This window comes from Dermacentor variabilis, chromosome 1 (genome assembly GCF_050947875.1).
Source record: "Dermacentor variabilis isolate Ectoservices chromosome 1, ASM5094787v1, whole genome shotgun sequence".
In the NCBI taxonomy this organism is placed as follows: domain Eukaryota; kingdom Metazoa; phylum Arthropoda; class Arachnida; order Ixodida; family Ixodidae; genus Dermacentor; species Dermacentor variabilis.
In genome coordinates, this window is record NC_134568.1 from 257,458,029 (window position 1) to 257,480,606 (window position 22,578).

Consider the following 22,578-nt stretch of genomic DNA (forward strand, 5'->3'; position numbering starts at 1 on the left):
TCAAAAACATATAATCACAGTTTTTGTCACTTGACATCGGAAAAGGCAGCGAAATAACGGCGAACCACTTGAAGAGCAAAATTTACAAAATGCAGCAGGGTAGTCTTGTAAAACCAATGCGATTTTCGGCAGGAGAATGTGTTCCCCACAAATGTTGAAAAACGAATGTGAAAAGAGCGATTTAAGTTTTGTCTTTTGCCATGACAGCTGCACTGAAGCTCCTGCAAAAGCAAGCGGGCCACACGTGCGGCGCAAGTTTCACGGGTGTCGGACCAACATTTGAATTGATGGACACCATGCACGGCTAGTTGATTATCATGGACCTGAGCAATTGTACCCAGTACATAAACCAGAACACTGCCGACTGCAAGCAGTTCGAATCTACAAACGATGAATGGCTCATCTGATTTGAAAAAGCTTCCTCAACTACCTGGCCAATCTCAAAAGCCAGTGCCTGGCAAAGAACTTATTAAACAAAAAGACTTACATTAGCCTGGTGATGACAACTCATTCAAATGTCAAGGGCATTCAATATCTTCTTGGAGAGATGTGCTTTCACTTTGTTTTGACGTGGAAACTGTCATCTGACCTAGACAAGTCTTCTTTAGCTTGCTGAGGAAGTCAGCAGGCTCAAATGCTCAAACGGATGCCCGAGCTGTTCTCTCAAGTGTTGAAAAGCATCTGAAGACTGGTATTGTGTCGGCGTAAAGTATGAGTAACGTAATGGCAGCAGAAGGCAACAATTGCTTGTTGGCGCTGCCGCAACAGGAAGATGCAAGGGGAGAAACTACCGAGAAATTCCCTGCAGAGGCACATAGAGAGCTTATAAAGAGCTCACTCTGGATGCACGGGACACGTGCAGCTCTTGGGCCCATTCCTGCGACGAGCCTCAGAGGTGTAACCGAGCAAATAAGCACGGGGAAGGATGAAAGAGCGAATGCGGAGCGGGAGATGAAAGACGCGTGGTGCGAATGGCGAAACAAATGAGAGCAGCCCGTTCAGTGGTGTGTACGTGGGAAACTGGTGTCATGCGAACCCACCCAACGGCCCGATGCTTACTTGTATCTGGTTTCAACCGGACCGCTCATTTTGTACTATCGTCTGCTCGCATCAGTTCTCGCTCACGCTTGTTTGATTTGCTTGGTTTAGTCTCGTTCGCGCTTGTTTCAGTTGTCATGGTTTGCGATTGCTTTAGATCACAGCTCTTCGGCGCCCGTTCTTGCAGCAGGGGGCAGCGTAACAAGCGAATGAGCATAGCAAAAGATCAAAGTCAATGCGGATCGCAGCGGGGGATGAAAGATGCAAGAAAGAAAGTGGAGAGGTGGGTACGGCGATGATGGCTACGAGGTGGTGCCAGAGTATCGCGCATCATCTGGTAGATTTATCAGCAGCGGGTGCTGTGACTGCTGTGAACGCCCACACGTCACCTACGCGCTGGCTCTCATGATCTCCAGATTAATGAGGCAGTCGCACCACACTTTGCTCTGTTTGCAACATACCACATGAGACAGACTGTCCGCACCAGCCAATAAATCACGAAACGAAAACATGTATACAGCTGCACTCAAATTTCGCATTAGGGAGTATTGCAATCATCAGTGAATATTTTTGCATTTCGCCCCCATCGAAATGCGGCCACCATGGCCGGTATTGGATCCTGCGAGCTCGTGCTAAGCAGTGCAACATCATAGACACGAAGCCACCGTGGCGAGTACCTTTCCCATTTTCTTTCTTTCAGTTCAGCGGGGAAACCTCGATAATTCTTCCTTGTCGTTCTGCAAGTGAGCATTTTGTGAGGATGGAGATGGCTTGAAAAGGTGCTTCGATGTGTAAAAATTGTCCATGTGAGCCTTGTACTCGTGCTCCGGATACTTATTGCAAAGTTTAATAACGACATCAAAAGCCGAGCCATGGGGTCTAAGTGTCTCCCGCTTGCTCGTGTAAACAAATAATTGAAAAGTGTATCCAGTTTTTGACTCCACCAGAACCCAGAATTTATAACCACACTTTGTACGAATATATTGCCTGGTTCCAGATCTTACTTTTGACTTGATCATTCTTTCATCTACTGCAAGGTCTTCCTGTGGCTGGAAAAATTTCGCTGACGCCTCGTTCATATGTTGCAGTAGCCCGTATACCTTCCGCAGTTTGCCAGCTGAATCGGCACTTTCCTCGGGGTCCATGACGTGCAAAAACCTAAGTAGTGAAAAGAAACGTTTCCTGCTCATGATCCTTGCTGAAAGAAGGCCATTTAAACAAGTGTACATCTTAGGGGGGGGGGGAGGTGACCTTTATTCAAGGGCAGTCTGGCTGAGCATAGCTGGGGTCTTCAAAAATCTTCATCCCTGCATACTTAGTAGTGTGCTGACAAAATGTTATGATCATCTCTGCCGTGTAACATGTCACAAACATATCCACCGCCCTGATGAACTGACGCGTCTCGCTCTATTGCTTCACATCCAGGTGAATGCCAGGTGCATGTTTCGTAGAAAACTTCACTCGGTACTATGCATTTGGCAAAATATAGCTTCCAGAGCTTGTCAGAACTCTTATCAGAAATATGTAAACAGGTGTCATCACTTACAACGCATGTGCAGTATATAACAACAGCATAGGCGCTGAAACTATGTTTACCTTGTCGCACTAGTTGAAGGTCTGGGCTGTGTAGAGAAATCATCAGTGTCCGAGTCAAAGCCGGATGATTTGATATCTTTTATAGACTTGTCACCACTGCCTGTATTGACAATATCAGTGCTAGAAGCAGCAGTGCACTTTGAACAGGTGTCATTTTCCGCAAAGAACGATGCATTTTTGGCACCATAGTAATAAAATACGAAGCTACCTCTCTTGCAGCTTCTTTTTTTTTCTCTCACAGGAGTGGTTGCACTGCAATGCCGAGGAAAAAAAGAAATAGAAAATGCTCTTTAGTTCTGTTACAAGCCCGATGGCGCTAGCTGACCTTAAATGCCAGGTTTTATTTTTGGCGGGCCATTTGAAATGACCAATCAATCTTGATCTTTGTTCTAAGGTGGGGTAAATAAACAGCCTCGGAGCCCTCGGACTCCCTGATAAAGCACCAAGATTCCAATGGACTCATCTACCCATCTTGACAACTTATAGCGGTTCTGTATGCGTTACAGAAGTTTATCCAAGTTTTATCAAGAAGGCGCATGAATCACTCTTTGAAGGAGGCTGTGAATAGTTCCGTTGCAGTACTCCGCGAGTGCAAAGCCTTGGGGGGGGGGGGGGGGATGCGGTCGATGCCAGGACATCAAGATAACTTGCTGCAGCTGTTGCTACAAAGTTTTTTTCACCCAGTATTCACGAATTTTACAGACAAACACGACATGGCTAAAGTGTTTGAAATAAAACCGCTGTCATGAAACACCCTCAAACTGTGAGCTTGGTCTCACAGTTTGGTGCCTTTGAGTAAAGGGCTCACTTTGCACAACTTGTTTTGTGTTGCTTACTTCCAATGTACATCATCTACAAACATAATCTCAACCTGTGAGTTTATTTTATAGTTCCAAGTCTGATGCGAACACCAAACTTGATTCCACAAGTGCGAGTGCAAGCAGCGTCATTGTGTTGTGTGCTCTGGGACTGGGTATGAAAAGGCAGCGCGATTTGGTGTCAAGCGCATGAACTAGGTGGTACAAACGGAGCTTTGTTCCACTCGCCAGTGGGCAGGCATGAAAAAAATATAGGAGGCTGTGCATGGGCCAGATTTTTGAGCCTGGACCCAGCCCGGGCCTATTGCTTGAATCAGAAGTCCAATCAAGCCCGACCCTAAAGAATGGGCCCGGCTGGCTTGGCTTCCTACTTGAGGCCCATGTCCGGCCTGAATCGTCCTGGCACAGTCAGAACTTTGTTGCGGTGACAAAATATTTCTTCTTTTCTTTTGCCCCCCCCCCTCCCCCTCCAGAGTAAGTGACATTTTATTCACCTCGTTGAAATTAAAATCTAAACATACAAAGCCTACTATATTCGTTTTGGGCTCTAGTCAGGCTCTGTATGTGGTCCGGCTTACCCAACAAAAGAATGCAGTGGGCCGAATCTGGCACTAGTTCAAGCAAAGACGTCGAGCTGCTTCAGCCTGGTATACGGGCTGGGGGGGGTGTAAAATTTGCAAAATAAAAGTTTGGCTCTCTGGTTATCTTATAGTAGTAACCAACTTCATACTGCAAAATGAATGAAAATATTGTTTTAAATGATTACTTGATCAGTTTAAACTGATTCAATGTTTCTCTTTAGTGTCACTTTACCAGATGTCTTAGAATAGAACAGCTCTCACTTTTTACTTCAGAACACTCCCCATTATTGCATCCTTCATAGCCCAGAGTACAACTTTCAGATGGTAAGCCCCATCGATTATATTGTAGAATATATGAAAAAGCGAAATTGTAGCTTCATACTACACTCATGTGGGTGAAATATGTGCTTTTCATGAATCTTTTCCTCCACCTTGTGGATTTTGAAGGAACTGATTTGCCGTTGTGTAATATATTACCTAAGGTCTAGGGCTGGCTTCCTTCCATTGCTTGCATATTTGTTGGTGGGTCCTGGCAAAGCAGATAAAAAAACCTTTTGTTGTATTCAAGCAGAGCTTCTATATAGTGTATGTTGCATATTTGGACTAGAAGTTGAACAATATACAAAGGAAATGCAATGTTTGTTATTTGATGGCAGGTGTGATTGTGCACATATGTCAAAGGAGGAGTTTTGCGTTTGCTGCTGGAAATGAAATTTTGTCAGCCAGCTGAAGTACCTAATGTCAGCAATTATAAGAATGCAAGTTCACAGAGATGTTGATTCATTGATATCTGAATGTTGGAAACTAAATTTGCACTGAAATCTGTAGGGAAAAAAATGTATGTTGCTTTATGAACAGGATGATGGTATGTTGCATTACTGTTCCAGGACAAAGTACTTCAGATTCGGTTGGAATACATTGTACATGCTGTGGAGAAAAAGGAGTGGCCAGTACCTCGCCAAGGTTTCACCTTGTTGCCAGCTACTCCAACAGAGTCTCCTTCATCACCTGTGGCCTCATCAGTGGCATCTGGCTCTGAACAAACCCTGCATGCCACTCCTGAGCACATATCCACTCCTGTGATCATACGAGAGCAGCACCCTCCACCACCTCCACCACCACCACCGCCACCCCCACCCCCTCCTCCACCTCCTCCACCTCCTCCACCTCCACCAGTTATCCTTCCTGACATGACAGCAAGACTTTCCCCAGCTCTTGTGACACCGTGTGTGGCAGCCACTGCAGCCGGCATTGCAGTGTCAACCACTGTCAGCTCGTCAGTGGATATGCCTCCGGTTGTGTCTGTGTCTGCTGGTCACCATAGTCCTATCCCACCATTACCGGTATGTAGCAGATGCCAATGTTCTGTATACTTTCAATTTTTTTGTGCCAAGCCAGTCATGTTTATTTCTATCTTTTCATTCTAGAACGATGACTTGCTCATAGGCACAAGGCGGAGAAGAAGGAGACGAAGGTTCGAAATAGAGGCAGAGAGAGGTCAGTATTCGTCAAAGCATGACATTGTGAGAGGCTTATTATTGCCTCTCTTTATAGTTGAATTATGTTTCATAAAAAAATAAAGCATTAATTAATATGAATATTTGTGCAGCCAAGCTACGAGCACTTCTGTCCCATAACTTGCAACAGCAGCAACTGAAGCAACTCCAGCAGTTTCTGGCACCCCCTCCACCACCCAGCACCAGCAGCCTGTCCAGCACACTAGCCACGGCCACGTCCAGCATGAGCACAGTGGCCCCAAGCATACCAGCCAGTGTGGTGGCCACTGCAGCCGCTGCCGTTATCACTGCATCCGCAGTAACAACCCCTCAGCCGGCGCACCGTGAAGAGGCAAGCAAGGCTCCCCCACCGCCACCTGCTCACCAGGGTTCATCGTCGGTGCGGGGAGGAGGACCACCGGCCAGTGCGCTGGGCATGCTGGATCTGCGGGTCAAAGCAGCACCTACGCCGCCACCTGCCAAGGCCAGCACACCAGCCCCACCTTCCGAGGAGCCCCCCATGGACTTGAGTTCAGGGGGCTCAGTGCCTGCCACAACGTCAAATTTATGTGCAGCAGCTACCATGGTGCCGTCAGTGCGGTCGGCGCTGCTCAATGGTGCTGTGGCAGCCAGTCGGGGGCGGGGAGGCGGGCGGGGGCGTCGTTCTGGTGGCAGTCGCATCGATGCCTTGGCCCTCAACCTGCAAGCGCGCAAACAGCAGCAGCTGCGTGAGGAGCATAAGCAGCCAGGCTCGAGTGCAGATGAGAGGGAAGACTCAGATGCCTCATCCACCACCTCAGCTCCAGCCGTGCCCCCACCGGCACCAATGGCGCTCCCTATGTCAGGTGGAAAGCTGCATGTAGATGAAAAGGAGTTGGAGCGGCTGCTGGCAAGAAAGGTGCGTGTGCATGTGGATTTCCCTCAGCTTAGTCAAGTTTAATGCCTGTGTGTCACGTGGCTTGATATCAGCTGCGTCACTATTCCGTGGTTGTCGCCTTGCTGGCCGAGTCCACGCTTCTCCCCAGCCATGTGGCATGCGCTAGCACGAGAGGAAAACTCGTCATAATTTGCAGCCGGTATTGTACACGAATTGGCAGCAGATATGTGCATGTTGTAATAGAAAGGAAATTGGGCCATTCTGAGGTGATACTGGTGTTAGTTTACTGATGCCCCGAAGGTATTAGTAGCTTTATAATGGCCTTAAGTGTGCTACTACATGGAACCCTTATTCTTGGCCAGATGTTATTTTTCTGGATGTGTATATTTCAGGGCTTCAGTGTAAAAATATATGCCCCACAAAACAAGCGAGATGCATGGGAAAGAAACAAAGAAAGAAATGAAAACTCTCTAATATACCGTATTTACTCGCATAATGATCGCACCCCTGAATTTTGTCGTCAAAATTCAATTTTTTTTATTTCCTTTGTAATGATCGCACCCCGAACTTGCCACAGCGATATGCCGTATGGCAAGTCTAGCTAGTAATGATTGCGCTTACCATCTGTCGAATGCTATGCGAACGACTCTTCAAGACATACCAAGCGGTCTGCACGCACCAAACATTCTTAAGCAGATGCCCCATTTCATTCCTTTAATCACTTTCCGCACTTCCATGACAAAGAAAAGCTGCAGCCAAACTTGCCTTTATTATGTGTAGGCTTTATAATGGTTGTGGTCAACAACAACAACAAAAAAGGCGCCTTTCGATTGTTCTCGTCTGCACTTGTGGCCATGCAAAAATCGCGAGTGGCAACGATAGCAGCCACGTTTACACTGATACATTAGAAATGTACCCTATTCGTACGCCTACGCTTGTAACACAGCCCACCCTTAGCGGAAACGTGCTGTATTAGGATAGTAGAGAAGACAAATGCCGCAGTTTCCGCAGCGTGCCCACCATGTCTTTCTATGTCACTGGCAGCTAAGCGCGCTCATCTGTTTCTGTCCCCTCAAAGTGGACATGGCTACGTTATTCGCACAAACTTACCGATATTAAAGATATTTTTCATTACTGATACGGAATAAACTGTTTCAATGCATGTAATGTACTCACGAGAAGAAAAAAAAAATCGCGATCGGTGTGTTCGGCTTGCTGCGCTGGCCGCCATTTTTGTTTTGGTGTTCCGCACTACATACAGCGGCAGCCGCCTGTTTGTTGACCTGTTGCCATCCCGCAGCACACATGGGATGAAAAAAAAAATTCTTTTTGCGGGAAATTTAACCTGCGTAATGATTGCACCCCTGAATTTGCGTCAATTTTTTTTACAAAAAAAAGCTATCTATGTGAGTAAATACAGTTGTTACATAACCTTTAAATATGGAACATACAGTAAAATGACAATACTAAAATGGGAAAGCCCTAGTGGTGTAAAGCAAGGGTGCAACTCTGTACACACGGTATACAGTTATTTAAAAGAAATAAAAATTTTAATTATGAGGTTTTGTGTTCCAAAACCACAATCTGATTATGAGGCATGCTGTAATGGAGGACTTGCTGTTAATTTTGACTATCGGGGGTTCTTTAACGTGCACCTAAATCTAAGTACTCGGGTATTTTTGCATTTCGCCTCCATCGAAATGTGGCCACTGTGGCCGGGTTTTGATCCCGCAACCATAATTCTGTTTGTGCATGTAGGAAATGAAACCTCATAATTAAACATAGTTAACAAATCCATGAACAACAGTAACCGCATAAATGCGAAAACTATTGATCAGCATCTTCGCAAGCTATTTGTTTCTTGGCATTCTCTTCCTTTGCAGTGTGATGGAGGTTATTCTGTTGCTTGCACAAGTTATTCAACAGGATATTTGTTGGAGTTAGCAGTTAGGCACACAGTAAATGTTGCATGTGGCCATTTGCACACATTGTCAACTCTAAGAACATGGAGCACATTTCACGTTCTTGGGTATGTGTAAAATGTTCACTCCATGCAGGGCAAGCTAGAATGGTCTGCACACACCTGCGCAGATTTGGAAAGTGCGGCTGAGTGCCACGATGACTAAAAATTTCTGCCTGCGGTTCACACGTGATGGATTTAAAACAAACATGTGGCGCTGGGAGTTTTACTTTCAAGTTATGAAAGCAAAGCTCACATGAACGTGCATGAACGCTCACAAATGTCATTTGCACGTATTAAACTATTGCAGTTTTCATGTCTGCGCTTAGCCATTTTAGAATGGAATCATCTCCGAAGTAATATAGCCGAAATCACGGACCATATTATATTCAAACAAACACTTAATGAAACATTCAGAAATTAGAAACGTTAACATTTCTTCTTACATTTCTTCAGATGTCAGAGGATGTAAGATTATTGTTTCTATAATGTAAGAATTAGTGGCTTATGATGTCGAATGAGAAGATATGTAAAGACTGCATAGCATGTACGACTTCATATAAGGATATTCGACTTGCATGCATGTTGCCTTATACTTTTGTATATCAATTGTTATTCTCTCTCACCCCTCCCCTATGCCCAAGCTGGACCTTTAGGGTAAAGTAAATAAATGAAAAAAAAAAACTGAATAATCAATAGAAAGAACTGTAACAAGCTGTAACCTTCGTGTATGCAGTGTCTGCATTCACTTGTACCACATGATTCGTTCTTTTGGAAAAGAAAATACCTGCACCTATTTCCCTCTGTCATCGTTGCCGGAACATCTTGCCACTCAATATTTGTTTGACGTTTCTACGCTGTGCTCATTGGCTACACATTAGAAAAAATGCCATGAACACAGACACCCACATCTTCAACAATGACGTTTGCAACAGAGATACACTGTTATGCACCTACAGAAGGGCTATCACTGCAGAACGGCCAGGGAATCCGAGGAAGCAGGATTAGCAGTGTCTGGTGGTGGCGTTGCTCTCTTCCGGTGGGCCATGACGTCAAATTCGTTGTCGGTGGGCTGTAACACCAGCCCATTAGTGTTTTGTATTCTTAATGACTAAATTTAGTTTAAAAAAGGGTAATCACTACAGCACAAAGTATTGCAATTTTTGTATTTCATTAATTGTCCTGCTTCAACTGCACTCATTTACATACACATTCTGCATGGAGGCACCATCATGTGGAATGTTGTCAAGGCTACCATCAAATTCTCTGGTGTTCATTTAAAAAAAAATTTGGTAGATAGTTTTGTTGCTTAGTTCTTCAAAAATTTGTGTACTGTTAACCATGTATTTTAACCGTGTGTTTTTCTGAACTGCTTTTTAAAGGGGTACTGACACTGAATTTTAGTTTCTCATATCTTTTGCAAACCGTTATGAGTATCTGGGGGCTCGGTAATCATGGTATGGAGCCTTGATCGTTGCTATGAAATGTAATTTTTGAGATCAGTCCTGGCTTTTTATGTAAGCTCTTCGCCTACTGTGATGGAGTAATACGTTTTCACATCAAGGCAATCTGAGCAGTTTAGTACAGACGAAACTCCTTATAACAAACATGGATGTAATGAATGATCAGCTATAACAAAGTAAAGGCTAAATTTCATTGGCCATGAATATTTGAATGGAATATTTTCCTGCTATAGCGAAACCAAAAATTCGGGACCTGACACGGTATTGCTCATAGTGAAGTGAATTTTTGTTTGACATTTTTACAACGATAATACTTACTTTGAGCCACATGCAAACACAGTCGTTGTAAGAATCCATGATTAGGCGTTAACTGTTGGTATGTTTGTAGCTGGAACCGTATCAGTGATTGAAAGTGAGATCACATGCCCTGGCTGCACTAGTGACTGTAGCAGTAGAGCTTGGCACAGTCTGCAGCCCTCTTCATATCCACAAAATCGGACCGCAGGTGTACTCGGCAAAAGTAACTTCCAATGGCACATTCATGATAGGCTCATGTCACTGCAGCAATCACAAAGTTGCGTATCAGTGATGGTTTGAAATGCGTGTATGGAACTAATTGCACTTGTGCCATGTATTGGCCCAGCAAGCCACGAACGGGCTATCAAAATTCACTGGATACCCTTTGCTGGCCTGTCGGAGATACCACGCTTGCGTTACTTTGTCATAGACATGGTTGCAGATTTTTTTCCCCTCTGATATGAGCATCTATGCTTATAATGAATATCAGGTGTAACAAAGGTATATTGTGTCGGATGCTTTTTCGTTATAATAAGGCTCAACTGTATTTGCTGGCTACATGTGTTCAGACATGCGTTCATGCTATAAATCACTGTCTTCTAGTATAGAGAAACTTCACCTACTGTGGCCACTGGGCCTCACATGGGAAAATGGCTGAAACTGTGTGCCGTCCCATCCCTTTACTTGAGGTTTAGGGTCTGATGTCCCAGCGAGATGATCAAAAGGCATTAAACATCAACATATTTCCTATAAATATATCACTCATGAAGCAGCCAGTGCTGCTTAAGAGGCAGTTTTTTTTAACTGCTGCCATTCTGACGGCACGTGACAAGGAAGTAATGAGCACAGAAGCGTAAATGAGGAGAAATAAGTGAGCAGACTAACAGGGAACAATCACAGGAGCATTTTGATCTCGTCATGCTTTGCACAAGCATTAGAATCAGTGGTGTCAGTTGTCACAGAGCAGTATGGAGCACCAAAACATGTCATATTGTTGACATTTATGTTGCGACCTGCTACACTTTGAAATTGCCTGCCACCGTTTTTAAATTGGGAAAACATTCTTGCCAACTTTTTTTTCGCTTATGCTTGCTCGGGGGCAACCGCTAACACAGAGAAGTAGTACAATACAAACATCTGGCTTGAAGTTTCATTCACTACTTCTTTGTCAACAGTCATTGTCCCTTGTCATGTGTGCTGGTATAACATTTGGGAAAATATTCATTAAATTGTTTCACATGAAAATTAATAAAAAATATTTCTGTACAAATAATTTTTATAAACTGGTTTAACATAAGGGGTTGTTAAGCAAGGTTTACCGCAAGAACAAATAAATTTTGGAAAGCACGTGTGTGCTTTCTAAAATTTATTTGTGCTTCAAAAGCTTATCCAAGCAACTATCTAGCTAACAACTCGTCCTGATAGCTTTTTTGTATGTGTGTGTACATGTGCACACATTTGTCTCTTGTTCTGTTTTTAACGTTGCTGTTTAAGCATGCAAAAATAGTCTCAAGCAGGTATTGTTGCCAGGAGTGATCTGTATGACAGACATTCTGTTTGCAGCTGGTTGCACCATTTCTTTTTTTCTCTGATAATGGCTGCTTTTTTTTTCAACTTGTTTCTGTGGGCGTCATGTAATTAACTGTATTTGGAGAGCAGATGAACAACATAAATCAGCCAATTTTTGCTCAAAATAAGCATCTCAAAATTTGTATGCTTGCCCTCAGCTCTCAAGTAGGTAGCTGGTAATCCTTTCCTAAGCTCTTCTTTCCAGCAGTTGTGACTAGTGTGCTGATATGTGTAGTTTCCATATTTATTCTTGGAGTGTTGTGTCTAATTATGGCACCATACTAATGACTTTTTACTACTCCTTACAGAGCCGCCACGAGGAGCCTCCGAAATCCCACAAAACCACTGCAGTGCCCTTGTCTCTGTCTTCTATGCTGTCATCAAGCGTTATGCCTCACGGTGCAGACGTTCCCAGCAGCAGTCGACAAGTCAGGGGTGAGAATTGAACTGTTAATAGGGGTAATTTTAAACATGCAAGCACAACAAATAGGTCACATAGGCGTAGGTTGCATTTGCCTACTACAGTCGAACCTGGATATATAGAATCCACATATAATGAATTACAGTGGAACCCCATTGATATTTTCTTCGCTGTTGCATTTTCCTGGCTACTACGTCGTGTTTTCATGGTCATGACCCAAATCCCATTGACTCCTATGTATTATGTTCCCATTTGTTACACCGCCATTCTATAATGTTCCCGCATCTTGCGTTGCATTTGAAAGTGGCCACCACGTAAATATAACAATGCAGGGAGAAATTGACTCTCATATGTTGCAACTAGCAACCAATTCATTGCAACAAGCGACCAAAGTTTGCAATAAACAAGCAAAGTTGCACAAGCCAGGCGTTGCGCAAACATTGGGAGAAAGCATGCGCGGAGCAGTTGGCGAAGCATGGGAAAAAGTACACATTAATTAAGGCCTACTGGGAACCACGCACACTGGGCCGATTTTTCCAAGTATAGGGCTACATTTACTTTGGGGCCTGCAAGGGTCTTGTTTGCATTTCACAATTGTCTTTTATTCAGCTTCAGCATGGTAGAACCGTGTTATGCATTGAAGCGTACACAAAGTATTGCAGTAGGGGCCACTTTTACGGAACACTGTATCCAGAAGAGGCAAAATCAGAGCAGCATTTCGGGCAAGTTGGTAATCCATTACTTAAATGATATTGCACGACAAAAAAAAAAAAAAAAAAAAAAAAACTACACTGACGACACGGCAAAATCAACAACGCTCCCACCTCGGCTTGAGGCAGCCGCGAAGAGCTGCGACCGAGACGAACAGCTCTGGGCCATCCAGCAGGTCCTCGGGGCGCTCGAAAGGCTGGGACCCAGCGAGCCGGCAATGGCGAGCGGAGACCCACGCCGAGTAACGGAGATTTCGTAGATGACGTAGGCCCTCGTCGGGGCGCACGAGCGCCCAGCTGCAGGCACAAATAAAGTTGGCTCCAATCTAATCCCACGTCGTACAGTCGCGAGCGCAGGCAACGAAAGTAATATCATTTTCTATCATGTTCCATCACGCAGTCATGGTCTATGAACTGCTTGTGTCTGCGTCAGACAGTGCCTCTTTATTCGCATAGCACTGGCTTATACTGCTAGTCAGGTGTTCTTGTGCGCAGCTTGCAAAATTGTGTGCTGCATGAAACGAGACTAACGCAACAGCTTGCGCGCGAGGCCATCAGGAGAAATGCTCCTGGTAGCAAAAAAGCAAGGGCAAAGAAGGTGGGGCCCGTGAGGTATGCATCACGCGATCCTTGAGCTCTGGTATGGGAGAACGCAGGGAAGGAGTTTCGTTTGCGGAGGCTAGATGGGGAAAGTGGAGAGAGTGTCTCTCTTGGCAGTGGCCCTCTGCTCCTGAAATCATCGGTTCGCGGCACTGTAATATTGCTATCTCGACTATTAATGAACCAACTTGAAAAATTCTTCCGGCAGAACGCTCCCTAGAGGGCACGTAACAACTTCCAGCGTATATACGAAATTTGCTGTGTGACCTAGTAAGGGGCTCTTTAAGCGCGTAAAAGACATGCATTCATTTTTTTTTTGAACTGCTCGATTTTTCAGACGTTTTCGCGGCCCCTAGCGAGTCTGAAAAATTGGACTTTGACTGTGCAACTAAGAGGATGCCTCAAATGATCTTTGGGGCGAACACGTGGCAGAAGGGCGACAAAAACAGAAAGGACCTACGCAATAAGGAATAAACAGGAAAGCGAGCGTGCCGCTGCTTCTGTGAAGGAGCTTGACCTCAAAAAACAATGTGTTGGCTGACGCCAAGATGCAGGTGTCCCTCATCCAAACCAAAATAAACTCTTTAAAGCAGTGAAACACAACACTGAGGTGTTGTGCGCAGGCTGAGAGTATGTCAGGACAGTTGAGGTTGACTTACCAACTGTTCAGAGAGAATCTCACTTGTGACAATGTTCAGGCCTCATACCAATGAGCTTGCTATCAGTTGATAAATATAGCTCATGTTTGAAAATATTTGCGTCTGTATGCATCTCCTTTTTATTCGTGTTTGGTCATGTTCGACTCGATTTGCAATGGTTTTTACCATTTTTTTAAAGATATTTTATTCAGTGTGTATTTTACTAACCCCGCCATTCTGTCTTCTTCTTGAATAATATAAACACTAGTCCTTACTATTCAAACTGGATTAAGTCATCTTTATATTTTGTTGTATACTTGCTAGAGAGTGGCAGCATCGGGCGACATGGTGTCAACCCGTCTTCACATAAAATGAAGTTCTGTGTCACTCAGGGAATTTTGCAAAGGCACTCAGGGAAAACCTGGAAAACTCACAGAATTTGGAAATGTCAACTTGGTTGACACCATGGTTTTTCATATGGACCACATTTTTTGTTGGCTTCTTAGCACTGGAGTGGAAGGGAGACCGCTGTTATGTACGTCCATAGAAACTTGTCCGACCATCAGCTTCCCAAATTGCAGCTCCACCGGTAGCTCTACGTCGGTGCAGTGCCAAAAATGTGTTTAGCGTATGACTGGAACTCCATGTTTAAAATGGAAAGTTGCCAGGGCTTCGTCCGGACTGCACAGTGAATCATGTAGCAGCTGTCTTTCATTGATGGCTAGCAAATTTATTTTAAAAAACCTGCGTTACACTTGGGCGACACCTCAGAAAACATCATGATGCTGACGAAATCTTCTTGCACTATCGGCCCTCACTTGCTGGTGCTGGCAGCACTTGCCTGACTTCCCATATTTGTTTGAGACAAGGTAACACTAAAGCCCCTCAATCTCCCAAAGTAGCGCCATTCACTTCCCTCCTCCTCCGCTCGGCGCGGCCTCGACGGTGGCGCCGCCGGTGGTGGGCCTGCCGTAGCAGACGACGACTAACACGCTACGGGAGGAGGTCCCCAGAAAAGTTCGTTCGAGCCCTGCAGAGCAGTTTTTTGAATCGAGATCTTTCTTCGTCAGTCGGTAACTGGCGTTTAGAATTTCGTGTTGGAACTGCGGAAGAAATAGAGAAAAGGACCATTATTCAAGGCGTATTTAAGGCGTAAAGCGTGCGACGTTGAGAGTTCGTGTTGCTGAAACATGACGCAAGCACGCGGTGTACTCAAACGCGCGTAATTACCAAAGTTTCAGGTGTTGACAGCGTGAAAGTATGTGTACGTGGTTTCGTAGGTTCATTTACGTGCCTGCAGGATACTTTTGTTCGGCCGGCGCGTCAGAGATTGCTGACCGCACACAGCCGGAATGGCTGTGTGCGGTCAGGAATGGCTGTGTGCGGTCAGCAATGCCTGGCAACAGGGCCGTTTTTTTTCATTGTGGGGTGCTTTGGTAATCGTGACGATATATTGTTTTTTTTTTACAAGTACTGCTCCAGGAGGGCACATGTAATGGCTAACGGAGGCCTCTGAAGAGCACGTGACATTACAATAATGCAGGCGTCGCAGGGAGTGTTCGCATACAAAATTGGCTGTCCGCGATCTTATGCCCCCTTGGCATGCACAGGCTTCGGTGAGCCCCACCCAGCCCTGGTTCAAGCTTTGGTGTTCCCATTGCCGCTTTGGTGCCCTGGAGGCGCCGTCAATAATACGAAATAATGACAAGGTGTTACAACTAGTAAAAAAAAATTTATTGAAGGAATACAATCGCTCCGAGGCGCCAACTTCTAAAGCAGCGCTAGCGCGCCCGCGCGAGTATTATGAAACGCCAACGCGGAATTTACCGGCCCACGTACGGCTCTACGATCAAAGTGCACGTTAAACATCCCCAGGCGAGATAAAGTTATCCGGAGCCATCCACTACGACCTGCATCCTAGCTTTAGTCGCTTCGGAACGTTAAACACGTTAATCACCACAAACCAAATCAATACATGCGGGCGTACATTCGAAGTTAAAGACTGCATCGTAAGTCATATTGAGCCTTGCAAAAGCGTCGAGAATGTGCTAACTTCTGGTGGAGCTCAAAACACACCCTGAATAAACTCGCTTTTATGTCACAGGCCAGCTGCAGATGCGTGCATTTCACCGCAAGACGAAACTACACGAAACAAAGAGAGCGCATTCGAAAAAAAAAAGTCAAACAACGCGCTAAAAACCACGCAGAGCATGAACACGCACTTTTTCGAAGTGGAAGGCGTGAACTAGGCTCGAAATAAGAGGTTGTGAGTAGCCGTGGCCCTTACTTCACTAAGCCGTGCGTTCTTTGCCACTTCCTCGAAGTCAGCCCGCCCGATCCTGCGAATCCACACTTCTTGCGTTGCGCCCGCCGGACGGCAAAGCAAAAAGCTTTTTGCCCTCGCTGTGTCTGTTGCGGCAACCGAAGGCGCAGCAGCATGGCATCGCAATTAAAAGTTCTTGGACCTAGACATTCTATTACGCTAACGCACTCCGTCAGTCTGCCTGCCGTACTGTCGTCGCGCAGGCCCAACAATGGAGGTCGGCGCGCGCTGGAAAGAAAAAAAACATGCAAAAGCGCGGCGCCTGCTCCTCGCTGGAAAGAAAAAATATACAAAAGCGCGGCGCCTGCTTCCACGTGATACAGATTGGCCAATGGGGCAGCGGAGGAGGCTGGGGCGACAGGAGGCGTGGAGGAGGACGCGCCAGGGTGAGCGGGGTGGCGGAAAGATCTAAGAATGGCGCTACTTTTGAAAAATTGAGGGGCTTTAGGTAACACTGGTTTGATACAAGACTGACAAGACGCCAAGCCAACAATTGGCCAACTATTCAGCACAGTGTGTCCCTGAAGCAATTTTATCATACCAGGCCAACAATGATGGAACCGACGACCACGAGTTGTCGTGCAACACGCATTCCAGTCGACAGCACTGACAAAATCATCCTGCTGACTGTTGTTCAGCAGGTCTTCGCACGGTCAGCCACTGAACCAGCAGTGTAATAGTTGCAGCGCCTTCACTTGTTTATATAATGTTTGTCCTGCTCAGTGAAGGTTAGGCCTAGTGGAGCCGTCGAGTCCATGCACTGGCTACTGGCGGACGTGAGCAGAAAAGTAAGCAGTTAGCACAAAGAAAGCTGCTATTTTAGTTCAGCTATGGCCTTAGCAATTCAAATTAACTGCTCTTCACTTCTCATGGCATGCGTGCAATAAGCTTGGGAAGCGGCGATACAGCACTGTGCCAACATCTGCGTGTCACCATTCCCGAAGGCTGTCAGTCCCATTCGTCATGTACCATATTTACTCGCGTAATGGTCGCACCCCTGAATTTTGTCGTCAAAATTCGATTTTTTCTTCTTTCCTGTGTAATGATCGCACCCCGAACTTGCCACAGCGATATGTCATGTGCCAAGTCTACCTAATGATGATCGCGTTAACCATCTGTCGAATGCTATGCGAACGACTCTTCAAGACATACCAAGCGGTCTGCACGCACCAAACATTCTTAAGCAGATGCCCCATTTTACTCATCACTATCCACACTTGCATGAAAAAAAAAAAAGCTACAACCAAAGTTGCCTTGGCTTTATTATTTGTAGGCTTTATTATGGTTGTGGTCAACAACAACAAAAAAGGCACCTTTCGATTCTTCTCGTCTGCACTCGTGGGCGCGCAACAAATCGCTAGCGGCAACGATAGCAGCCACGTTTACACTGATACGTTAGAAGTGTACTCCATTCAGATGCCAACACTTGTAACACAGCTAAGATATTCGCCCACACTTAGCGGAAACATGCCATGTTAGGATAGTAGTGAAGACAAAAGCCACAGTTTCCGCAGCATACCTGCCATGTGTTTCTATGTCACTGGCAGCCAAGCACGCCCATCTCTGTTTCTGTCCCCTCAAAGTGGGCATGGCTACGTTATTGCCACAGACTTATCTATATTAGCTATATTATTCATTACTGACACGGAAGAAACTGTTTCAATGCGCGTAATGTACTCACGAAAAGAGAGAAATTGCGTCCGGTTTTCTCCGCCGGCCGCCATTCTTGCTTTTGTGTCCTGCAGTTTTACAGCAGCAGTCGCCTGTTTGTTGACCTGTTGTCATGCCGCAGCAAATGCCTGATAAAAAAGAATTTTTTTCTTTTCGCGGTAAATTTAACTCGTGCAATGATCGAACCCCTCAATTTGCGGCAATTTTTTTACAAAGAAGTGCGATCATTATGCGAGTAAATACGCTAGATGGGTGGATCTGTACATGTTCTTACGTTGATACATTTCTTAACTCCAGAGATGCGCTGTTTATCTCTACATCAAATGGGAAAGGAGATGGTGCATTCGGTACAGCAACATAAACAATCTCTATACTCAGTGTCCAATCGTGTCAGTGATGGCATCTGCATTCTTTCGAGTGAACTACATGTTCTATAGATGTACAATTATGTGAGCATAGTTTTCTCTAATGTAATACTTTATGAAACTCGCGAAGTGTAAATATTAAGTTAAAGAAAAATGAGTAATGACAGCCCGTGTAGTATATGCATGTGGTTCATAATAGCCATTGTTTAACGGACTCAACTGCTTGTATATACTCATTTTTTGGGGGAAAAAACGTGGCTCATATGGGCAGATACGCATGTTTTACTTCGTTTTGACATTATTTCATATCAGTGGTGCGCAGTTTTCACAATATTTGAACCTAACAATGGTCGGTGGCTGTAGATGTCGATGTAAACAAATGCACTGCTTTGGTAAATCCGACATGGAAGGCTGCGCTCAAAGGCTTCTTAAAGGGACACTAAAGGTTAATATTAAGTCGACGTGGACTGTTGAAATACCATCCCAGAAACCTCGAAACGCTTGTTTCGTGCAAAGAAGAGACTTATTTTAAGAGATAATGTGTTCTGAAGCATCCGCGTACCTCTAGCGCAGTTCAAATCACCCGCCCTCCGATCGAGGAGTATTGACGTCATGGCCTCACAGTGACGTTGCGCCTTCGGTGAGTAAAGCGGCTCCCGCAGACGGCGCTATGGCTTTTCTGCACAAAACGCAAATGCGCGGCCTGAAAAAGCCAAGACAGAGCCGAAAGCAGCGCGAAAGCGGAACTATGGTGGCTAGCGGAAGGGAAAGCGCACGACGATAAGCTGGTTCTTTGTTTTATGACGCCAACTTCGACGCTCGTTGCAATGGATGACCCTGACAACGACACATTAGCTCGCAATGCTGGGCTCGAGTTCAGCGATTTAAGCACTGATGAACATGACCTGCTGTTAAGGGCTCGCGCTGCCGGCGTCGTTGCGTACTACTACGACGACGGCCTGCTTTGAAAGGCACTTCACGCGACTTCAGTAAGTCAGCGTTGAACTCGTAATCCTCTGGACGAAAGTGCAGCGAGCACACTACGTGATTTTTCGGCTCTTTGCCAGCGTGCTGTGGCAGAGGTACGGCACTTAACCACTTCGAACGGAGAGGTTCACTCGTTGGCACACAGTGATAAGTAACGTTGGATTCGCCGCTGCAACTGCCCTTGGCCAAGTTCTACGGACCGTTCGCGCATCCCACGACATCACATGGATGTGGCATTCTCGCTGCTTGTTCCAAATGCAAGTTTCGCGAGCCAGCAGGACAACCGCAGCACAACGCGATAAAGAAACAACTGAAACTCCAAAGCGCGCACGGCGCAAAGTCGAGCGCGCAGAGTCGAGCGAAAACGAAACCTTTCGATCACCCATACTACTCAAGGGTAACATCAAAATGTTATTTTTTCTTAGAATCGAATAGAAGTAGACAAGTAGCATTTTCTTCCATCTTATAATCTAATGAAATGGTCTTTTTAATACGAGTAGTTGAGTATAGTGACATAGATTATGATGAGGAGTGCTTTCGTCATCGGGCTAGTACCGGAATGTCGCTGGGGTGTCTCAAATCGTGTCATGCATTTACCTCAATTTCTCGGTTACTAAAGCTCTGTTCGCGATTATATTGACGCCTTAGACGTTCTAGAGCATTGCTTTATCTCTTTAACTTGACTTTCTGGTAACCTTTAGTGTCCCTTTAAATGTGTGAAATGTCTGAAGAATATATCAAAGGAATACAAAATGTGAGCTGCAAGTGTAGGAATCGGCGATAAAAAATTCCAAGGCAGCTACGTTGAGAGACAGAACTTGGCGTGCTTTTATCGGCCGTACTGTTAGCACAACACCGCAATCAGGCCTTATCACCCAGTAGTCGGTGAGAGCTGCATGACTCCCATGAACGACATGGTAACTTGGCGAAGCCATTAATAAATAATTGCCATACACAAAGCGCGCAACCAATGCACACTCAACTTGGGCACAGGTACACAAATCAACATGCGAAAACCCTGGCACCCGTCCAATACATCTCGAGTGGTGTGTGTCCGAGGGCAGCACAGGAAAATTAAAAAAGGCAGATTGCACCACATCCTGCTGCCCTTGCATGATGTCATTATGTAACTTCATTAAAGGGTGTTTTCATTTTTGTAAGTACAGAAGATCTGCAGCAAATCTTTAAAAGGTGTGAACACCATGTGGTGTGTAGAATATAAGTGCTAGTTCTGGTTTACCAGTGAGATTTAGAAGCTTTAAAGGTGCTCGTGGCCATTGTCACTCATGAACAGTGCAAACGCATGCTCCCTTTCTGCTTAGAAAGCCCTCGCATCCCTTGAGTAGCTAACTTGGGATGTTTGATGAGTCAATGTTTTATAAAAATAGGATGCTCTTTGCCACCTTATTCTGTGTGCCTTTGAAAAGTGCTTTAATGATACAATGGTTACAGTGCTTGTAATCTAGTTCTAGGCCTTCTTCATTGAAAGCAGTCGCAATAGCATACATAATAAAATCAAAAGGACTACAAGTGTGACTACAATCACTACCTGCTACTTCAACTCCGGGCATTCCTCTGTTTTGCTGAATGCCTCCTCTGGCTTTCTTTTAATGGTGTGCAAATATTCAAAGCTTTTTTTTAATGTGGATAGTATCTTATACATATAATATTTATATTCAATTTCAAAAGCAATGTTTGCGACATGATTATTTTGGACTAACTGAAATAGAAGTTCGCACAGCAAAGCATCAGCTTATATTTCTTTTTAGTAAAGCGACATGGCAGCTTTAGGCATCGTTGATTGGTTTGCCAGCTCTACTGTAATGTTCATAGTTCCTTGCATTTCTTTCTGTACAGCCTGTGACTGTGAGCCCAGTTGTATGTGATTTCATGAGCTTGTCGTGACAGCCAGCACAATTAGGGTGAGCATGAAAGAAAAAAAGACTTAGAGTAAACGTAACATCAGGCAGCAGTCTCAGCAAGCAAACTTAATCTGCTGCCACCCTTCCTTCAGGATGCATCAGTGCATTGACTTGGGTAAAGGCCCTCCATGTGGTTGCATCCACATGTCATATGTTTATGTCCTCTTTCCTGGTACTTGGCACAAGGGTTACCTTTTTTTTTTTTTTTTTTTTCAATGACAGACATCCCCAGTCTGAGCAGCGTGGCTACTAGCCTCCCTGGCGCGAACAAGGCTGTGGATTCTCGCGGTGGCTCTTCAGCCCTTCAGCAACAGCAGCAGCAGCAGCAGCAGCAGGCGGCAGAGCAGGCCTCGGCGGCAGCAGCCATGCACCAGGACCTCAAACGTTGGCTGGATGACCATCCTGAGCTGATGGCCAGCCACCCGAGTCTGACAGCCGCCGCAGCGGCCATGGCCTTTTCGCCCATGCCCTCTCTGTCGAGCCATGTTAGTAGCCTTCTTTGTTAGGTTGCCTAAAGAAATTTTACACTTGTATGAGTGTGATCATGCCACAAGATACGGTTCACTCTCAGTTTAATGAAGTTGTATATCCAGCTGAAAGCTTCAGTAAAGTGTGACTGATAGCCAGCAAGCATGTATCAGAACCTCTTCTTAGCTTTTAGTGTATGTCCATCAATATGTTCATTGAGAAATAGGCAAAGGAGAACTACAGTACAGTAAACTTCCTATAATTCAACTTCGGTTAATTTGATTTTTTGGTTAATTTGGTCCCGACTGAAGGTCCTGGCCGGCCCCATGCATTTTTATTGGCCGAAACTTACAATTTTTCGACCCTAAAATTAGCCTTCACGGGATAATTTGAACTTTATTAGTCAGCGCACTCACGCCTGACTCCTATAGTTACCCCAATAGGAACCCCTTTAGTAGCCACGTCTGTATGGGCGGAGTTTAGGGGACAGTGAATGCATTGAGCGCATCTCATTTTCCATCAAAAAAAATCTATTTTCTGTCTGCCAAAGGAGGATTTTCAAACAGTAATCGTAGCCCACAATGTCTGGTTACAGCATTTACCGCTATTCTAACACACAGCATTTTCTTCCCTGAAGAAATTGGATGGAAATTGCCTGCAAGGTGCAATCGTCCACAAAACCAAAACTGCCTTACGGTGTTCATGTGTTTTATTGCAGAACAGAGTTGTATTGCAGAAAAGCTGACTTTAAAAATGTGTGGTGAAGCTTATTATAGAA

At 45.1% G+C, this 22,578-nt stretch overlaps 1 protein-coding gene across 13 annotated transcripts in view; it reads left to right on the top strand.

The window, feature by feature from the left end:
- Positions 1-22,578, top strand: part of kis (chromodomain helicase DNA binding protein kismet) — a 209,878-nt gene that overhangs the window by 142,748 nt on the left and 44,552 nt on the right. For 10 of the 13 annotated variants that reach the window (XM_075673530.1, XM_075673529.1, XM_075673528.1 and 7 more), the window contains 6 exons: positions 4,307-4,357; positions 4,921-5,376; positions 5,461-5,530; positions 5,643-6,427; positions 12,004-12,130; positions 21,555-21,817. In XM_075673530.1, coding sequence (XP_075529645.1) covers positions 4,307-4,357; positions 4,921-5,376; positions 5,461-5,530; positions 5,643-6,427; positions 12,004-12,130; positions 21,555-21,817 — 1,752 coding nt within the window. The remainder of the gene's footprint in view (positions 1-4,306; positions 4,358-4,920; positions 5,377-5,460; positions 5,531-5,642; positions 6,428-12,003; positions 12,131-21,554; positions 21,818-22,578) is intronic. The other 3 variants (XM_075673536.1, XM_075673539.1, XM_075673540.1) reach the window with 1 other exon arrangement.